The sequence below is a fragment of the Erythrolamprus reginae genome, chromosome 6, assembly GCF_031021105.1.
Source record: "Erythrolamprus reginae isolate rEryReg1 chromosome 6, rEryReg1.hap1, whole genome shotgun sequence".
NCBI lineage: Eukaryota > Metazoa > Chordata > Lepidosauria > Squamata > Dipsadidae > Erythrolamprus > Erythrolamprus reginae.
The window spans coordinates 73041933-73063422 of NC_091955.1; the positions used below are offsets into that span (position 1 = coordinate 73041933).

At 40.9% G+C, this 21490-nt stretch overlaps 2 protein-coding genes across 2 annotated transcripts in view; both read right to left on the bottom strand.

The window, feature by feature from the left end:
* RIC8B (RIC8 guanine nucleotide exchange factor B) overlaps positions 1 to 2117 on the bottom strand; it is a 48944-nt gene extending 46827 nt beyond the window's left edge. The window contains exon 1 of the mRNA XM_070756247.1: positions 1876 to 2117. Within this exon, the coding sequence (XP_070612348.1) occupies positions 1876 to 1953 (78 nt within the window). The 5' untranslated portion in view covers positions 1954 to 2117. The remainder of the gene's footprint in view (positions 1 to 1875) is intronic.
* A 6959-nt stretch (positions 2118 to 9076) lies between these two features.
* The window catches only part of RFX4 (regulatory factor X4), a 50606-nt gene continuing 38192 nt past the window's right edge, over positions 9077 to 21490 (bottom strand). The window contains exons 12-16 of the mRNA XM_070754835.1: positions 20514 to 20633; positions 16579 to 16740; positions 14583 to 14745; positions 12812 to 12950; positions 9077 to 9358 (exon numbers count right to left, since the gene is read on the bottom strand). Coding sequence (XP_070610936.1) covers positions 9086 to 9358; positions 12812 to 12950; positions 14583 to 14745; positions 16579 to 16740; positions 20514 to 20633 — 857 coding nt within the window. The 3' untranslated portion in view covers positions 9077 to 9085. The remainder of the gene's footprint in view (positions 9359 to 12811; positions 12951 to 14582; positions 14746 to 16578; positions 16741 to 20513; positions 20634 to 21490) is intronic.

Sequence of the window (21490 nt, forward strand, 5' to 3'; positions counted from 1 at the left end):
AAAGAATTTGCCTTTGTTGCCTATGCTCTAAGTCAGTGTTTCTCAACCTTAGCCGTTTGAAGATGTGTGGACTTCAACTTCCAGAATTCCCTAGCCAGCAACGCTGGCTGGGGAATTCTGGGAGTTGAAGTCCACACATCTTCAAACGGCTAAGGTTGAGAAACACTGCTCTAAGTGTACATAAAAGAAAATATACATTTGTCAAGAATCATGAGATGCAACACTTAATGATTGTCATGGGGGTCAAATAAGCAATGAGAAAACAGTCAATATTAATAAAAATCTTAAGGATACAAGCAACAAGTTAGATGAGGAACACGGTGGATCAACGCAGCTTGGAGGGCACCAGGTTGGGGGAAGGTTGATATATCTCATTCATTACAGTGTGTTAGTGTGTGTGTGTGTGTGCGCGTGTATGCATGCACAAGATTAAGATTTAGTTAATGTTGTTATAATATAACAATGTGAAAATTGGTAGGCCGATATAAAAAAAAGATGTAACAATAATGTCAACAGGAAGGTTGGCTTCTGTGTAAATGGTTGAGTGTTTAAGATCTGATATATAACTGTAATTATGAATGGTAATATTGACATGTCTGTATAAGTTGTCTTTTGTCTTTGTTTTTCTATTTTATGGGGTCATTTTTTATCAAGTGGACAAGGTGAAACTGAAGCCTTATTTGAAAAGAAACCATCACAGAAACAACACATATGATAGGGAAAAAATGTGCTTCTTCTAATGAAATGAAAACAAAGATTATTAAAGATGAGAAAACAGAGAGCAATAGGAAAAAAGCTTGCTCTTTCTAATGAAGATGATTGAAGGCGATGAAACAGAGCTCTCAGTTTTCTCACCTTCAATCATCTTCATTTTTGTTTCATTAGAAAGCACACATTTTTTTTATCATATATGTTGTTTTTGTGATGGTTTCTTTTCAAACAAGGCTGCAAAAATCAGTCCATTGGACCTCTGGACCACTTGACAAAGAATGACCCTATGGTATTTGTTCTTTTTAATGTAAGTTTTTAATAAATATTTTTTTTATTTAAACAAAAAGAAGAATCAGCTTCTCTCTCCAGAGCAGCCAGGGAGGGTTCCACCAAGGCTGCCCGAACCCCAATGAATGGCTGAAAGGAGGCTGCCCAGCTGGCAGCAGAGGGGGGGACAACCTTGGAGGCATCTCCATCCTACTAGCATTGTTGCAAAGATGCGCAGACTGCAACTCCCATCCTCCCCGGGCTGAATCCAAGCGGGGATTATGGGTGTTGTGGTCTCTCCAGCACCTGGAGGGCTAAAAGGAGGATGCCCAGCTAGCAGCAGAGGCAGGGATAGCCTCAGAGGCTTCTCCATCTACTAGCACCGCTGCAAAGGTGCGAGGACTGCAACTCCCATCCTCCCCGGGCTGAATCCAAGCGGGGATTATGGGCGTTGTGGTCTCTCCAGCATCTGGAGGGCTGAAAGGAGCATGCCCAGCTAGCAGCAGAGGTGGGGACAACCTCAGAGGCTTCTCCATCTACTAGCATCTTTGCAAAGGTGCACAGACTGCAACACCCATCCTCCCCGGGCTGAATCCAAGCGGGGATTATGGGCGTTGTGGTCTCTCCAGCATCTGGAGGGCTGAAGGGAGGATGCCCAGCTAGCGGCAGAGGCGGGGACAACCTCGGAGGCTTCTCCATCCTACCACAGCACCGTTGCAAAGGTGCGAGGACTGCAACTCCCATCCTTCCCGGGCTGAATCCAAGCGGGGATTATGGGCGTTGTGGTAGGGCGGATGGTAGCAAAGGTGCCCCGTAGGCTGACAAAGCCGGGGGGGGGGGCGGGGGCGGTGCAACTAATAACGTAAAGCGAGGACCGCCGGGATCTTGGCCAGTTACCTGTTCGTTGAAGCGGCTCAGGACCTGCTCGGCCCCGTCTCTCCCTCCGACCGCTGCCAGCGCCGCTTCCACCGCCATGCTCGACTAGGGCGCGGCCAGGCGGCCAGCTCGCTCTCACGGCCAAGCAGCAGCAGCGGCACCAACCACCGCCTTTTTTTTTTTTACTCTTCTACCTTTGACCTCGAATGACGCCATTGGAAAGCCCCGGCAACCATCCCCGCCTCCGGAGGCAAAAAAAAAAATCAACCAAAACCGCATTTCGATTGGCTAATCGGAAACCGAAGAGGCGGGTTCCTCGCCTTTTATTGGTCGGGCTGTTATTTACATCGGGGATGTTGCGGAAGAAATGGGCGTGGCGGTTCTTCTAGAGGAGAACTACATTGTCCGGCAGCCTTTGGTGTTGCCCCTTGGAGATGCTTAAGAAAAGACGTGAACGTATTGTAGGGTTTTGTTGTTGTTGTTTTTGTTGTTTGTTTGGCGGAGCGTTGTGCAATACAGGAAAGGATGGAGATTGAAATTAGAAATTGGATGCGTTTGATTGTATTCATTTGGGGTTCCATCCAAAGTCAAGGCTTGGTTTCTGTAATCAATGTTTTGTTTATTTTATTTATTTAACTACGAATTGGCAGAATTATTTATTCTTTATTGGCCAAGTGTGATTGGACACTCAAGAAATTTGTCTTTGGTGCAGATGCTCTCAGTATACATAAAGGAAAATATACATTTGTCAAGAATCATAAGGTACAACACTTAATGATTATCATAGGCAGGGGTGGGCTGCTGTCCAGACAGGGGGATAGGGGGCACAGTGGGGTAGCAAAAGTGGAGCTCCACCCCAGAGCACCCAATTTGCACTGAAAGATGTTGGGAAAAAATGCATAAGCCACGCCCACAGTGTGGTAGTAAAATTTTTGGTACCCCTTCACTGGTTATAGCGGTTAAATAAGCAATGTAGAAACCATTAATAAAAATCTTAAGGATACAAGCAACAAGTTACAGTCATACAGTCATAAGTGGGAGGAAATGGGTAATAGGAATGATGAGAAAAAAATTAATAGTAATAGTAGTACAGACTTAGTAAATAGTTGACAGTATGGAGGGAATTATTTGTTTAGTAGAGTGATGGTGTTTGGGAAAAAAATTGTTCTTGTGTCTAGTTGTCTTGGTGTGTAGTGCTCTGTAGCGACGTTTTGAGGGTAGGAGTTGAAACAGTTTATGTCCAGGATGCGAGGGGTCAGTAAATAATTTCACAGCCCTCGTGCAGTATACAGGTCCTCAATGGAAGGCAGGTTGGCAGGAATTGTTCTTTCTGCAGTTCTGATTATCCTCTTAAGTCTGTGTCGGTCTTGTTGGGTTGCAGAACCAAACCAGACAGTTACAGAGGTGCAGATGACAGACTCAATGATTCCTCTGTAGAACTGTATCAGCAGCTCCTTGGGCACTTTGAGCTTCCTGAGATGGCGCAGAAAGAACATTCTTTGTTGCGTGGTAGTATACAAAGATATAACAATGTTTATATACATGATACTAGTAAGAGAGAAACATTAGGACAGGGGACGGAAGGCACCCTGGTGCACTTATGCATGCCCCTTACTGACCTCGGGTGAGGTCAACAGTGGATAGGGTAAAGTTTTGGGTGTTAGGTGATGATACTACAGAGTCAGGTACTGAGTTCCATGCATTAACTAATCAGTTACTAAAGTTGTTTTTCCTGCAGTGGAGTTTGGAGCGGTTTACTTTAAGTTTGTGTCTGTTGTGTGCTCGTGTGTTGTTATGGCTGAAGCTGAAGTAGTCCTTGACAGGAAGGATGTTGTAGCAGATGATTTTATGGGCTATGCTTAGGTCGTTTTTAAGGCAATGTAGTTCTGAGCTTTCTAAACCTAGGATTGTAAGTAGTTTTGTCGGATATTCTGTTGTGAATGGGGAAGTAGAGGACTCTTCTAGTAAAGTATCTCTGGACATTTCCAGAGTGTGAATGTGAGCCGCTCTGTGTGTGTGTATGCGAGTGAAAAGCACAACTCCTTGGGAATAAGTCATATTACATGGGGACTCATGTCATCGCTTTTTTGTCCACGGATCTGAAAACTGAAATAGACTTCAATTTCTCTAGCTCCATCCCCTCTATTTTGTACACTTTCCCACCCACCCCATATAGCTTATACACCTCTTGCCCATGCTAGTAGGATCGCTCTGACATTAGTCACATTAAACGCACCTCGGTGCAAATGGAAATTGTGAAATGAGAACAGAATTTTATTTTTTAAGCTCTAGTTCCTGGGTAGAAAAGCCTTAAATGTACAGCTGAAAATAAACCTATTGATTAATATGTGGAGCTACTTACATTCATAGAATAGAATTCTTTATTGTCCAAGTGTGATTGGACACACAAGGAATTTGTCTTGGTGCATATGCTCTCAGTGTACATAAAAGAAAATATACATTTGTCAAGAATCATGAGATACAACACTTAATGATTGTTATAGGGATCAAATAAGCAATGAGAAAATAATATTAATAAAAATTTTAAGGATACAAGCAACAAGTTACAGTCATAACTGGAAGGAAATCGGTGATAGGAATGATGAGAAAAAACTAGTATTGTAGTGCATTACTTGGGGAATCAGTTTAGTATACTGTAATGGTTAAAGGTACCAGGCTAGAGACCTGAGTTCCAGTCCCATTTTAGGCCTGAAGCTAGCTGATCTTGGGATGGTCACTGTTGCTTAAACCTAGGAAGCAGGCAAGGCCAAACCACTTCGGAGAGAGGAGGCATACAAATCTAATAAATAATAATAATAACTTCAAAATAAATATTGGCAAGAAAACTGCATGGACTTGTCAGGTAGTAACTAAGAGTCAAAAGCGGATTTGAAGGCCCCACCCCAAAAAGTATACAGTGTTCCCTCGATTTTCGCGGGGGATGCATTCCGAGACCGCCCATGAAAGTTGAATTTCCGCGAAGTAGAGATGCGGAAGCAAATACACTATTTTTGGCTATGAACAGTATCACAAGCCTTCCCTTAACACTTTAAACCCCTAAATTGCAATTTTCCATTCCCTTAGCAACCATTCAGATTATTACTCACCATGTTTATTTATTAAAGTTTATTAAAAAAATATTTATTAAAGGCAGACGAAAGTTTGGCGATGACATATGACGTCATCGGGTGGGAAAAACCGTGGTATAGGGAAAAACCCCGCAAAATATTTTTTAATTAATATTTTTGAAAAACCGTGGTATAGACTTTACGCGAAGTTCGAACCCGCGAAAATCAAGGGAACACTGTATAGGCATAAGATATGTGTACGTGTACGCATACTTTTTAATTTTCTTTTTTTCTCCTGGCTATTATTAATAGGATAATTAGAAGTATTTCCTACAATCTATTTCAATTTAATCTCAATCTGGAATTGAAAATAATATGGGGGGGGGAGAATCCTGAACATGTTATTCAGGATCACAAAATATTTCCCCTAACATATTTGTGGAGGGGCACAAATGTCTTGAAAAGGAAGGATGAGCATGTGATTTTACATAATCTATCTTGTTTCAGAAAATTCCTCTTCATACCAGTTGAGGAATCATTCCTACGAACAAGCCATCAACTTTCTAGAGATACTTGGCAGAACAGAGAGCAGGAAGTTCTTCTTTAACTTTGGTTCCAAACTTATTTTATTTTATGCAGTATACAGCAGATAATCTTTCTGACACATTTAGAAGTGTAATATATATAAACCACCCTTCTTGGTTGGCTGTCTAGATCTTAAAATATTTCAAGTTAATTAAGATAATATTGGTTCCATTTTTATTTAAGTGTGAAAAGTCTTTATATATACAGTATATATATATACACATATATATTGGATAACTGTACAAAACACAATTCCATTTTACCATAAACAGTTATCACAACAGTTGAGTGCTATCAAATATTTTATTTACAAAGCAATTATTAAAATGCCTGATGCCAGATTTTCTTGTAATATCTTACCCATAGGGTAATAAGTCGACCATAATTACTAGGTGCTTTTTATATAATACAGAAGCATAACACCCTATGTTAATAGTTCTTCTACAAAAAAATTCACAAAGAACTATGAATTTGACCAAAAACACCAATGAAAAATAAGGCTCAAAAATACAATTTCCCCTTACTTTACATAACACAGAATAGTTTTTAAAAGGCACAACTTTGAAATTTGTATCAATGTAAGGAATTGTCTTAGCAAAAGAACCCAGGACCAGGCTTTATAAATTGCCTATAATCTTTTATGAGAACTCTCACACATAGCAATTGCTTTCTTAAGGTTCTTATCATAGCAGTTGTCCCATAGAAGTCCAAATAGCCCTCTTCCTATATGCATGTATGCTAGTCTTCAGAGAGGGGCAGCATACAAATCTAATAAACTAAACTAATTTCCATAGTCTTAATGTCCAACATCAAGACTGTGATAGCTATTATTTAGCGCTCTTTCATACATCCCAATGGACTATCTAACTACTAGCTACCCTTTAGATCAGTGTTTCTCATTCTTGGCAACTCCTAACATGTATGAACTTCAACTCCCAGAATTCCCCAGGCAGTATACCATTTCTCTAGATCACCATATTGGTTTACCAGCAACTTCAGGGGAAAGAAGACATAGAGATGTGCCTGGGGTCAGGTGGAAAGTAATGTTAAGTTATGGAAGGAAGGATTTCACTAAGGCTGATGTTACACATCCATATGTGAGCTACTCAATAGGAGCAGATGTTTTTTTCCTACCTGGTTTTTACAATACACACCTTCTCTTTCACACATGCAGTAATATTCTGTGGAAATGGGGCAGCATCCCTTGTAATTAAGGATGTATATTACCTTTAATAATCATAGTGTGAAATAAATACTGATAACATAGTACAAGACACAGTAATTTAAGGCAGTGATCGTTCAATGCTACGCATCTTTTTTTTTTTAAGGTGACACTTATTTGATCAATAGGAAAATGCACCATGATATAAAGATACAAGTGAAATTCACCTAAACACAAATATTATTAGAAACTCAGGGCAACAGTAACAACTCTGGCAAAAGCAAGTGGAGGTTTTTGAAGAGAGGCAAAAAACTTATTTCATTTTCCTTTAGTAAAAAATTGCGCATTCCGATAAGTTTTCCTTAAGCATCATTTGCAAAGTTTCAGTGAGAATGGATGCTAATCAAACACTGCATGTCAAATATCTTTACAAATCTTAGATATGTAAGCCAGTATTATAATCACTGCATTACAGGTTGTGTTGCATGATGCCATTAGTTGCATGACATGTGACATTTCAATGCTGCAGGAGAAGCTAAGAAGAGCAGTACGGAAAAGGAAGGAGTTATTTTCCATTTTCTCTTCATTACTCTCCCTCCCAATCTGCTTTTCTAAATGCCTCCCTTCCACCGAGAAGTGAAAACAAGCATATAGAACAAGCATATTAAATGGAAAATGTCTATTTACTTAGGGGGGAATCACTGATACCCTTTCTCTTGCTTGCCTGTAGTATACTTTAAAATCTTATTTATTTTTAGATAGAAGAAATGGAAGCAATCTGGTTTTAACCGTGGGCTCATTTCTGGCCCATAGGAAAACTGGGTGCTTCTCAGTCAACACTTTCAGCTCTTAAATTGTATAGGTTGATGTTAATAAAAATGCTAAGCTATGCACTGGAAAAAAAACCCATGCCTTCCTCACTGTAAGGTCTAACCATATCTATCTTGAGGGTTTAGACCAGTGATGGCGAACCTATGGCATGGGTGCCACGGAAGACATGCAGAGCTATATCTGCCAACACGTGAACTGTTGCCCTAGCTCAGCTCTAGCACATATGTGTGCCCTGGCAAGCTGGTTTTCAGCTCGCACGGAGACTCTGGGAGGGCATTTTCAACTTCCAGAGGGCTTCCTGCGGGGGGGTGGGGGGGTTGGTCTGTTTTTGCTCTCCCCAGGCTCCAGGGAAGCCTCTGGAGCCTGGGGAGGGTGGAAAAGGGGCCTAGCGGACCCACCAGAGGTTGGGAAATGGCCTACAGAGGATCTCTGAGGGGCAGGGGAAGCAATTTCCCCCCCCAGGCATGAATTATGGGTGTGGGCACTCACACAGGCGCAATAGTGTATGCCCATGCGCTTTCGGCACCCGAGGGGGAAAAGGTTCGCCATCCCAGCGGCCGATAAGGTCCCACAGAATTGGCCTTCTCCAGGTCCCGTCGACTAAACAATGTCATCTGGCGGGCCCCAGGGGAAGAGCCTTCTCTGTGGCGGCCCCGGCCCTCTGGAATCAATTCCCCCCGGAGATTAGAACTGCTCCCACCCTCCTTGTCTTCCGTAAACTACTTAAGACCCACCTATACCGCCAGGCATGGGGGATTTGAGACACCTTTCCCCCAGGCTTAATATAATTTATGTTTGGTATGTATGTGCTGTTTGGTTTTTAATTATGATAGGGTTTTTAGTTTTTTTAATATTAGATTTGTGCCAGTATAATATTGTTTTTATCGTTGTTGTGAGCCGCCCCGAGTCTTCGGAGAGGGGCGGCATACAAATCTAATAAATTATTATTATTATTATTATTATTATTATTATTATTATCATCATCATCATCATCATCACTGGTCTAAACTTTTAAAAATCATATTAATAGCTGCATTTGAAGAGGGTTTCAAGTTAAAACTCCACACAGTTTTAACAAAAAAACAAAATGGACTCAAGACAGGAAAACGAGAGGATTTTTCTTTACGGTAGCTTAGTGTAATTTAGATTATTAAATCAAGACTTGTACTCTATTATGCTTCCATGGTATGGGGCACATAGGCCTATCTGATGTAGATACGTTATACTTCAATTGTAGGTTTACGAACAAGCAAAGCAGATGGAGAATATTCAGTGATAACTGACGTGACAACTAACGTAGGGCAGATTTTAGCATGTGGAGAAAGACACAAAATGAAAGACACACCTTGGCCTACATAATGCTAATAGCAGCACTAAAACTTTGCTTGCTTGGAGGAACCATTGCACTGGCTTAGAGCAGTAGAGCGTGCCATACTTATAGTCATGTGCCCAGGAGATTTCCCGTCTTCATAGTCATTACCAATGTCCACATAAGACTTCCATTACTCTACTAACAGGCATAGACTTTTTTGTCTGTGTTTTTTTTTAATTAAATATGTAGGATTGATATTATTACCAGTCATGTTTATTTTGCCCATCCTGTGGTTGCTTCCCCATTGATGTAAGCAAAGCCAGGAAAGTGTTGCATGTGCTCATATTCAGAATTTCTCCGCGTGGTTAATGGGGTGTACATGTCACTGGAATTTCCATATCTTGTGGAATGCATTGGTGGACTTGTATAACAAGGGTTTGCCGAGGGCACCTCTGGCCAGCGAGGTGTAACCGGAGATGGATGCAATCTTGGGGTGCTGCTCATCAAGCATGGCTCCATCCGTGAAGACGGGCTATTGAAAGGGTACTAAAAAAAACAAAATTATATTGTCAAAACATTTATCATGCAATTGCAGTTCAGATTCTTCTGCGCCCCCTGAAAAGAAATAAATAAAATGCAAATTCTGACAGACTTGTCTCATAAACTTTTCATTGTGGGAAATATAGAATTTCAAAAATCTGAAATCTGAAAATATAAACAGCAAACTTAATAATATAATTATTATATATATTATGTTGTGGTTAGCTCTGGCCCAGCTCCTGCCCCAAGGACTGTGGATGTCGGGGAGACATCCACATGCTGCAGGCCTGTTTTGCCCCCGGTGGAATCTGCTGATGAAGGCTCCTCTGACCAAGAAGACATGAGTGACAGGGAGGAGGAGAGTGTGGCAGACAGCTCAGAAGGATATCAATTATCTAGCTCCTCCTTGGATTCGGAACAAGAGTTAATGATACAGCCACGCATGCGGAGAGCGATGCATAGGCAACAACAACTGAGAGATTATTATCAAAGAAAATGAGGCCACCTGTGGTTGGGTGGGGCTGTGGTAATTAGTAGCCTGTGGGTTTGGCCAGTGTGGAGGATTATCTGATCGTTGTGTTTCGTGACTGCTTTACTGACTTTGACTTTTTGTGTGCTGATTTTTCCCTGCTTTGAAACTAAACCAGAGCAAAGTTTGTTTCACTTTGTGAAAGAAGGACTGTGAATTGCCTCATAGCTGCAAGCTAAGTATCACAGGAGATTAGGACTGCCCCCACCCTCCCTGCCTTTCGTAAACTCCTCAAAACCCACCTCTGTCATCAAGTGTGGGGGAACCGAGACATCTCCCCCTGCCTATGTAGTATTTGTGTATGATAGGATTGTATGTATGTTTTTATATATTGGGGTTCCTTGTTTTTAGACTTTTAAATGTATTATCGTTATTTTTTAGATTTTAATTATTAGATTTGTCATCATGTACTGTTTTTATCACTGTTGTGAGCCGCCCCAAGTCTCCGGAGAGGGGCGGCATACAAGTCTAATAAATCATAAACATCATAATCATTTTATTAATATTCTGAGGCAAGCAAGCCCAGGCAAAAAGAAAGGGCTAATAAACAACTGTAACAACAACGGGAAGAGGGACAAAGTGAGTTGTTTCTCTGCATCCCCCCCTCCCCCTGTTGATGCAGCTGCATTTATGAATGTGTCATGAATATAAGAAAGAATAATTGCTGGAAAATAATATGGCATTGCAAATATGTAGTATTTTTTTTTTACAATAAAATCTGTGATGGCTGAAGACCCAGCATGGAAAAATTTGTACGGGTAGGTCAGCTAATTGCAAATGAGTCAGGGACTTTTTTCCCCCTTCCAGTGAAGAGACTATTGAGAAACAATATTTTTAAAATCCGCCTTGGACCCTGCCTGCTTATTAACTCCACCAGTGAAGCATCTATTCAGCCTTGTTGTCCAAGGCTTCGCCATCTGCGCGGAGGCCTGCCCAAGAAGTCTGAATCACCTTTCACACTCCGCATCCGGTTTAATGAAGAGTGCTTAAGCACGCGGATCTCAAAACACTGGGGCCTACTGATCTTTGCGTAGTATAAAGGCGACATTTGTTGGAGAGCTCTTGACAGGAAATTACCATTTTTTGGGTCAACTCACTTGCCATCCCCATGCTGTTGAACCTTGACAAGCAACACTGGCCCCTTTAAGTTGGGGTGACTTTAAGCTGATTGTTGTTAAGGCCCTTTCTCCCCCAAATTTGAAATGAGCTTTAGTTCTTTCCCGTTATTGTTTTAGAAAATGCTATTTTAAGTTCTCCACCACCCAACCAAGATTGGGTTCTTGAAGATCTGGCTGAAGAATAATATCTTTCTTCTCAGCCTTCAGTTTCCTGGTTGATTATACAGAATGAGAGGTGTCTGTCTTTCTCCAAAGCAAAAATATTTTCCTTATGAATGTAACTCTTAACATGGTAAGCGTTTTGTTCATGTTTTAGAAAATCTGATATACAGTAAAGCAAAATATTGCTGTCAAATATTTAGCCTTACAAAATTGTAATATATTTTGCTGGTTTTTAAAAAAATGCACATTATGTGTGGAATGTATGATATAAAATCAAGACATGGTACAGATTTTTTTTAAAAAAATGATGGTTTTATATATAATATTACAGTCCTTATTTTCCATGTCAAATGCTTTTCTATTTTATTATGAATTTTACTCTGATTTGTTTATTTATTTACTAACTTACTAACTTACTAACTTACTAACTAACTTATTTACTTATTTACTTATTTACTTATTTATTTACTTATTTATTTACTTACTTACTTACTTACTTACTTGCTTGCTTACTTACTTACTTACTTACTTACTTACTTACTTACTTACTTATTTGGATTTCTAGGCTGCTATTCTTCAGCGGACTGGGCGGACTTTAACTTTCGGTTAGGAGCCCCTCAGAGTTCGTTATAAGATAGGTGAACATATAAATGTTTTAAATAAATAAATAAAATGTTATCAATTTTAATAATTGTACTAGAAGGGACTATATAAATAACCTTGGAGCCCTAGGTGGACCATCTGTGTCACAACCCATGATTTATAAATCATTATAGCTGTGGTCATGTCATAGTCTAAGCTGAAACCAAATGAATTTATCTTTTCCTCCAGTAATGGGCAGCCAAAATAGGGTCTGCCACACTGTGGGTGTGGCTTACCCTATTTGTGGGTGTGGCTTAATTGTCATGTGACTGGGTAGGATAGGGAGTTGAAGTCCAGATATCTTCAAGTTACCAAGGTTGGGAAACACTGCTTTACAGCATAAGAGATGGGCTAGATCAGTGATGGTGAACCTTTTTGGCACTGAGTGCCCAAACTGGAACGCATGTGCATCAGGTTCCATCAGGTGAGTTTTACTTACTTTCCCTACCTGTTTGCATTGCATTGGAAGTGCATGTTTTGCAAGCACAGAGGGTTCTTTGCAAGGTGATTTCAGCTGGTCTTGAGGTTTCCACCCTCTGGCACATGCAAAGATCATCTGGCCGGTGTGCAGGGTTCTGTGTGCCACCTCTGGCACGCGTGCCATAGGTTTACCATCACTGGGATAGAGTGAGCAAAACCACTCTCCTGTTATGTCACCTGCCCCTGTTCAGAGGGGTGTTAACTACTTGGAGTGAGATCCTGTATCTCTGAAAGACCAGCTTCTCCAGTGCATCCTCTCCAGTTTGAGGCCCTCAGTTGACCACACTCAGGCTGGCCAAACATGATGGGTAAGCTTTGGAATGTGAGCTTTGCTGTTTACGTCTTCATCTAACTTATTGATACGTTTTCCCATCCATCCAGGGGGTGCAGGAAGCACATGAAGCCATGCCCTCTACGGTCTGCGGAGAAACCTCTCTCCATGGAACTGGTCTTCGGTGCTCAAAAGGTTGGAGGCCATTGATTTAATATAACGAGCTAGGAAATTGATGTGGAGGAATTGACACTGACCTGTGAAGAGTTTCTGTGATAAGCTGAGTAATGGAGAGGTGCAGAAATAGTGCTGTCGTGTGGTAAAGATGGATACTGGCTCTGCATCGGGTGGGAGTGCTGGTTTCCATAAGTACCATAGTTGTAACTTCCTGTATACCTGGAAAAACACAGAAGAATTTTAAGAGGTGTACTTCACACAGTAACCTCTTCCCCAAACTGAGGCTAATCACAGTGATGGGCTCCTACGGATACGGTCAGGTACGCAGAACCGGTAGAAAAAATTTGGTCAGGTACACAGAACCTTTAGAAAATTTTTGAATTTTTTTCTTTTTCCCCCTTCTGGGCTCTGGATATGTTTTTCCTATCGTAGTAAATGACGTTGAATGTGTATAATTTTAGAAGAGCTGTGTGTGTGTGTGTATGTACATACACATACAGTTTATATATTAGATAATGTTTATTTTTGTGTGCCTGTGTAATATGTATGTATGTATATTTAACATGTTCAGTCATAGTAAATAGATAGGGAAATAGTTTCTGTTTGAGGCGAGGAGAGGCCAGGCACCCTAACCCTAACCCAAACTCTTGACATGAGTGACGTCAAGTTGGCCACCTTTAAGCCAGTCACATGAACTTTAAGCCACCTTGTCACATGATCATCAAGCCACTCCCACCTGGACACATGGCTGGCAAGCCACACCTACAAAATAAGCCACACCTATGGTGTGGTAGCAAAAATTTTTGCAGCCCTTCATTGGCTAATCGGATAAATCAGTTTGGTGTAATGGTTAAGGCATCAGGCAAGAAAGCCATATGTTGTGAGTTCAACTCCCACTTTAACCATGAAAGCTAGCTAGGTGACTTTAGGGTAGTCATTCTCTCTCAGCCCGATCCATCTTACGGGGTTGTTGTGGTGTGAAAAATAGAAAGGACGCTCTCTACATGGGGCTACCTTTGTAATGCTCTCTACATGGGGCTACCTTTGAAAAGTGTTCGGAAACTTCAGATCGTGCAGAATGCAGCTGCGAGAGCAATCATGGGCTTTCCCAAATATGCCCATGTTACACCAACACTCCGCACTCTGCATTGGTTGCCGATCAGTTTCCGCTCACAATTCAAAGTGTTGGTTATGACCTATAAAGCCCTTCATGGCACCGGACCAGATTATCTCAGGGACAGCCTTCTGCTGCACGAATCCCAGCAATCAGTTAGGTCCCACAGAGTGGGTCTTCTCCGGGTCCCGTCAACTAAACAATGCCGCTTGGTGGGACCCAGGGGAAAAGCCTTCTCTGTGGCGGCCCCGGCCCTCTGGAACCAACTCCCCCCAGAAATTAGAATTACCCACATCCTCCTTGCCTTTCGTAAGTTACTTAAAACCCACCTGTGCCGCCAGGCATGGGGGAATTGAGATACTATTTCCCCCTAGGTCTTTACAATTTTATGCATGGTATGTCTGTATGTATGTTTGATTTTTATATTAATGGGTTTTTAATCGTTTTTAGTATTGGATTATTATTGTACGCTGACTTATTATTGCTGTTAGCCACCCCGAGTCTCCGGAGAGGGGCGGCATACAAATCCAATAAATAGATAGATAGATAGATAGATAGATAGATAGATAGATAGATAGATAGATAGATAGATAGATAGATAGATAAATAAGGAAGATGTGTTGGAGATGCTGCCTTGAATTATTTGAAAAATAATAATCATGGTGGGATATAAATTTAAAAATAGTTCAAAGGAATAATACTAAAGATGGATGCAAAAAAAAAAAGTATTAACCTACCCATGCTCTTCTCTGTGGTGATAAACAGGTATCCTGTGTGCTACAGATGAATGAGGGACGTGGGGACTTCTCATGCAAGGCAGCGGTTGAGAGTTTTCAGCAGGTGATCCAGCAGCTGTAGTTACAGTATACGTGAGAGACCATGTATAGGACTGCATGGCCCCTACGTAAAGCAGAAAGAGTCAGTTAGCTTCGAAATACTTTATAATCTCCACTAAAATGCAAGGATGTTCTGTAGATCTTGTAGATTCTTATTGATGGAGGAGGAAGAGGAAGAGGAGGGGGGAGGACTTAAATTGTCAGGGTTCGACACTCCTGTTTTAAATGATTCAATATTAAGAGTGCAGCTGGGGTCAGTCTGAGGAAGATAGGATTGCAAATGTACCTCTTCTTTATAGAATAGAATAGAATAGAATAGAATTTTATTGGCCAAGCGTGATTGGACACACAAGGAATTTGTCTTGGTGCATATGCTCTCAGCGTACATAAAATAAAATATACATTTGTCAAGAATCGTGTGGTACGACACTTAATGATTGTCATAGGGGTCAAATAAGCAATGAAGAAGCAATATTAATAAAAATCTTAGGATACAAGCAACAAGTTACAGTCATACAGTCAACATGGGAGGAAATGGGTGATAGGAATGATGAGAAAAACTAGTAGAATAGAAGTGCAGATTTGGTAGAAAGTCTGACAGTGTTGAGGGAATTATAGTTAGTTTTGTCTCAGATTCCAGAGAAGTTTACACTTGCAAATTGTTCCCAGATGATGACTGAATAGACATGGTACCACAGGAATAGAAAAATAGCAAAGGCTAGAAGTATTCTATCTTTACCTTCCTACCTTCCTAACATTAATATACCCATTCCAAACAGTCTTTCCAAGCCTTTTTCTCTAACCAAAAGTGGCAATCAGGACTTTGTTACTGTATACACATTTGCATGTGGTATTCACTTTCTCTCTCAGCGCATTTTCATTACATCATGGAAGGAAATTCTGATTAGTGCAAGTCAGAAATTCCATCTTACCCTGAGGTAAGATGGGCAGCCAATAAACATAGAAACATAGAAGATTGACAGCAGAAAAAGATATCATGGTCCATCTAGCCTGCCCTTACTGGGTGAGAAATTGGATTGCATTTAAACTATGCCTTGTGTGTATCAGAAGATCCCTTTGACATTTAAAAAGGGAGTTTTTTCTGCTTTTCTGTTGATAAAGATTTTTGGTTTTCCTTCTATCGTGTGGTGTGTGTCTTTTTGGACTAATTACCCTGTCATTACGGGTGGTTGGGACACGCCGGCAGAATAATTTGAATAGCCACAAAAAGGACAAATGATTTACAGGAGGAGCACAGTAACACTTTATGGTTTTGTACTGAACTCTCAAGGTTCAGTATGACAACAGATTAGGCAAGTAGCTCAGTTTTCTCGAATTGCTGTAAAAGTTCAGTTCTAGTTAATGATTAAAATGAGTAAAGCGTTTATGGGTAAAAACCAGGGGTGGGCTTCTGCCTGGACCGGGTGTGAGGGGAATGCAGTGGGGTAGCAAAGATGGAGCTCCACCCCAGAGCACCCAATTTCTGCAACTCAGAAATTCCATCTTACCCTGAGGTAAGATGGGCAGCCAATAAACATACAAACATAGAAGATTGAAAAAGATATCATGGTCCATCTAGCCTGCCCTTATACTCCTGTTATTTAGAGTTGGGTAGAATCTAAATTTCGTTAATAACTCCATCAGCAAATCCCATCCTTCATCTGTCTCCAGTTTTATTCAAAAGATTTGATATGGTCTTAAAGATGAAGATAAATTCGGCAGCCCTATGTCTAATAAATTCACCGATGCTATTGATGATTGGTTAGTCTTAAAGAATTCTATGTCTCATTCTGTATAAATTTGGGGTGCAATGAAAATTTCTTCCCCCCTCACAGTTCCAGGTGAACATTATCCTTTCAAAGTCTATAAACAGGCAGTTCTTCTTAGCCTTACCAACCTGTGGTGGTTGCTAAGCCAGCATACTCTGGGGACTGACTGGTTATAGGAGAGGGAACGGATGGAACATCCACGGAGGTGGCAGATTTTGCTGGAGAGAAAGCAACAGGAGAGGGACTCGATGGGACAGGTTCTGCCACTATGATCTCTTCTTGTACTTCAACTGCAGCCAGGAGAAAAAGGAGTAGAAAATATAAACATGAGAATTATATTAAAATATAGTTTATTGATTTTTTAAGAGAAGAAAAAAAAGGAAAAAGAAAAAGGGAAAAAAAGGGGGGGAAATAGGGATACAAAAAGTAAGGGCGGTACAGAACAATAAACATATTTCAGCATGAGATATATAACTTATTGTATATCAGTTTTAAACATTTAACTGTACATTTTCATGTTACAGTGATCCCTCGATTATCGCGAGGGTTCCGTTCCAAGACCCCTCGCAATAATCGATTTTTCGCGATGTAGGGTTGCGGAAGTAAAAACACCATCTGTGCATGCACGCCCTTTTTCATGGCCGCGCATGCGCAGATGGTGGAGTTTGCGTGGGCGGCGGGGAAGACCCAGGGAAGGTTCCTTTGGCCGCCCAGCAGCTGATCTGCTCGGCAGCGCAGCAGCAGCGAGCAGACGAAGATCGGGGTTTCCCCGCCGCCCACGCAAAGGGGAAACCCCGATTCGTCTCCTCGCTGCTGCTGCGCTGCCGAGCAGATCAGCTGCTGGGCGGACGAAGGAACCTTCCCTGGGTCTTCCTCGCTGATGCCCCCGCTCGCCCGCCCACCCGCCCGCCCGCCGCCCGCCGCCCGCCAGCAAGAGGGGGAGAGATAGAGAAAGAGAGAGAAGGAAAGAAAGAGATGAGAGAGGGAGGAAGAGAGTGTGAGCGAGGAAGAAGCAAGAAAGAGAAAGAGAGAGAGAAAGAAAGATGAGAAAGGAAGGAAGAGAGTGATGTCATCGGGTGGGAAAAATCGCGATATAGCATTTCGCGAAGAACGAGATCGCGAAAATCGAGGGATCACAGTATACTTAATATTTAACGTTTTATAGTTTCGTATCTATAGATTTATTTAGTAATATATTAGTATGGTTAGATAAGGTAAGGTAGGATTTGAGTGGGGAAAGGGAAAGGGATGATACCTGCGATATAGCAGGCGTATGCAGTTTAACAACATATTTTTAAATTATAGTGTTGTGGGTGTGGGTGTGTATATTGAGGATGGTTGCATATTACATTGTTAGTAGATTATAGATAGATATCAGAGGGATTGAACTCAGACAGAACATCTAGTTTGTATTTGGTCTAAAGAATTTTCAGTTGGTTTCTGTTTTATTGTCATTAGTGTTGGATAGCCATCTGTACCACAGAATTATATCACAGCATTCTTTTTTTCTGTATTCATTATTTATTTTTTCTAGAATGTACCTCTTCAATAAAACTGTAAATGAATATTGCAAGTTCTTAGGGCAGACTTTACTTTATCTCATACCATCTCTCATGCCTCAAGGGAAATTTTTCTGGTGGGCCAATCACCCTCTCTCTCTTTCAGCTCAACCCATCTGACAGAACTGTTGTGAGGGAAGGGCGGAGGAAGGAAGTATAAGACACATCTTTACCCGCCTAAAAGAGGTTGAAAATTTGGGTGCGTCTTATACACTGAAGGTAGCCCCACCCAGCCTCTCAAATGGAAGTTTCAGAGGCTGAAAACAACCTGTGAAACCTCTGTTTCAGAGACTTTTTTTCAGCTGGAAAAATGCCTCTGAAACGGACATTTTACAGGATGAAAGAGAGCCTCTGAAATGGAGTTTTCATGGGCTGAAAAATACCTCTGAAATAGAGTTTTCGCAGGCTGGAAAAACCCCTCTGAAATGGAGGTTTCACAGGCTGAAAAAAACCTCTGAAATGGAGGTTTCGCAGGCTGAAAACCCCCCCTCTGAAATGGAGGTTTCGCAGGCTGAAAAAACCCCTCTGAAATGGAGGTTTCGCAGGCTGAGAAAAACCCTCTGAAATGGAGGTTTCGCAGGCTGGAAAAAACCCTCTGAAATGGAGGTTTCACAGGCTGAAAAAAGCCTCTGAAATGGAGGTTTCACAGGCTGAAAAAAGCCTCTGAAATGGAGGTTTCACAGGCTGAAAAAATGCCTCTGAAATTGAGGTTTCATTTATTTATTTATTCAACTTCTATGTTGCCCAATCTCGAAGGACTCAGAGTGGCTTACAACAATCTAAAATATAAGACAATAAAAAGAAGTCAAATATAAAACTAAGACCTATAAAGCCCTACATGGCATAGGACCAGACTATATCCGAGACCGCCTTCTTCTGCACGAATCCCAGCGACCGGTAAAGTCCCACAGAGTTGGTCTCCCTAGAGTCCCATCGACCAAACAATGTGGGATGGTGGGACCTAGAAAAAAAGCTTTCTCTGTGGGGGGCCTGGCCCTCTGGAATAAACTCCCCCTGGAGATTTGCACTGCCCCAACCCTCCTTGCCTTCTGAAAGAGCTTAAAAACTCATCTTTGTTGCCAGGCCTGGGGTTACTAGATCTTCCCCCTGACCAACAAATGTTTTTAGCATGATTTGTTGAATGAATGTTAATGGAAGTTTTTTAAGTTAGTTTTTTTAAGGATTATTTTTATGTATATTAATTGGATTGATTTTACTACTGTCTCTTTGTATATGCTGTGAGCTGCCCTGAGTCCTTGGAGAGGGGCGGCATACAAATCTAAATAAATAAATAAATAAATAAATAAATAAATAAATAAATAAATAAATAAATAAATAAATAAATAAATAAATAAATAAATAAATAAATAAATAAATAAATAAATAAATAAATAAATAAATAAATAAATAAATAAATAAATAAATAAATAAATAAATAAATAAATAAATAAATAAATAAATAAATAAATAAATAAAAAAATAAATAAATAAATAAAGAAAGAAAGAAAGAAAGAAAGAAAGAAAGAAAGAAAGAAAGAAAGAAAGAAAGAAAGAAAGAAAGAAAGAAACAAACAAACAAACAAACAAACAAACAAACAAACATAAAAATAAATAAATAAATAAATAAAAATAATAACTAAATAAATAAATATAATAAACAAACAAACAAACAAACAAACGTTATAAAATCATTAGTTACAACCCCTAATAAACATAATAAACTAACCCAGCATGCACACTAAACATTCATACAATTTGGCTATTATTGTTGTTGGTTCATGGCCCTCAGGCCTGTTGGCAAAGCCAGGTCTTTGTGGCCTTACGGAAGGCCAACAGGGTGGGAGCAGTACAGACATCAGGGGGGAAATTGATTCCATAGAGCCAGGGTGGTAACAGAGAAGGCCCACCCCCACGGTCAAAAAGTATAGCTCACCAGTTTCTAACAAAGATGTAGTCACTTTTTCCTCTGCAAAGCATCTTAATAATAACCGTTGAGCTTTAACCAGAGGTCTATTCAGCCTGTTAGGACTGGTTCAGGCGAACCCACTCCATCACTATGCCATCCTATTTAGCCACGTTTTCAAGCAGTGTGCATGCGTTCAAGCCGCTCATGTGAGCAAAGTGCATGCGCAGAAGGCTGCACACATGCACGGAAAGCACATGTGTGGCTGAAGCATGCACGCATGCTCATATTTTCAATGCTGGGCAAACCGTTAGGGAAATTATGTGAATCCCACCTCTGGCATTAACCCATAACCCAGGGTACAGAAATCGAAATAATGAGGAATCGTATTTTTAAAAAAATAAGTCAAAGCCAGTCAAGTGACTTATATTAATGTATAAGGACAGTCAGGCCTAATCATTTTTTGTCATTTGTACCACACACAAAAACAAATGTTCCATTGGCACTTAAAAAAAACCTATTCTAACAATAACAAACACAGATAAACATAGGACCAGTTGGGGTGAATTGACGTAGCTTCAAGACCTTGATGTAACCTTACCTATTCCAGTGCCACCTTTCATCGCCCTCATCAGTTCATTGGCTCTCTCCTGGCAGTGGAGTGATTCTAACAAGTACAACACATAGTCATCAAACATCAGGTGAATAAGGTGAAAAGATCCTGGTGACAAAATAATGTGAGGAAAAAAGTGAATGCCACTTGCATGAAACTCATTGGCGTTTACAGTTCCTGCTATTACTCACTTAATTGTGAGCCCCCGGGGGAAAGAAAGAAACTATGATACCCAAAGGAGGCAGTGAGATGGTCAGCTATGGTTTCAGGCAATATGAGAGGGGCTACCAAAAACTAGAGGCTGTACATGGGTGTGGAGTTGCAGTGCTCCTGTCTGCCTGCCAATCGGTAGTTTGATCGACAAAAATCCTGTGCCTTTGAGTGAGTTTTGACTTCTGGAGGTTGTTCTCTGCAGTTCTCTGCAAGGCTGACTCAGTTTCCCATCATTAAAGTGTTGGCTATTACCTATAAAGCACTACATCACTTAGGACCAGATTACTTACAGGACCGTATCCTGCCTCATGTATCCCAGCGGCTGGTGAGATCCTACAGAGTTGGTCTTCTCCAGGTCCCGTCAGCCAAGCAATGTCGCCTGGCGGGGCCGAGAGGAAGGGCCTTCTCTGTGGCAGCTCCGGTCCTTTGGAATCAATGCCCCCCAGAGATTCGCACTGTCACCACCCTCCTGGCCTTTCAAAAGGTTTTAAAAACACACCATGAATCTGATTGAATGGTCTTAGATTTAGGTTTTATGTTTGGGTTTCACAAATTTTGTATTTTGTATCGACTTTATCTTGTAAGCCACCCTGAGTCCGCTGGAGAAGGGCAGCCTAGAAATACAAATAAATAAATAAAATAACTATATATTCTGAGGTAAAATGAAGACCCAAATTGTTGGGGGCAATATGCTGCCTGTGTAAACCACCTAAGAGAGGGCTGTAAAGCACTGTAAATCGATACATAAGTCT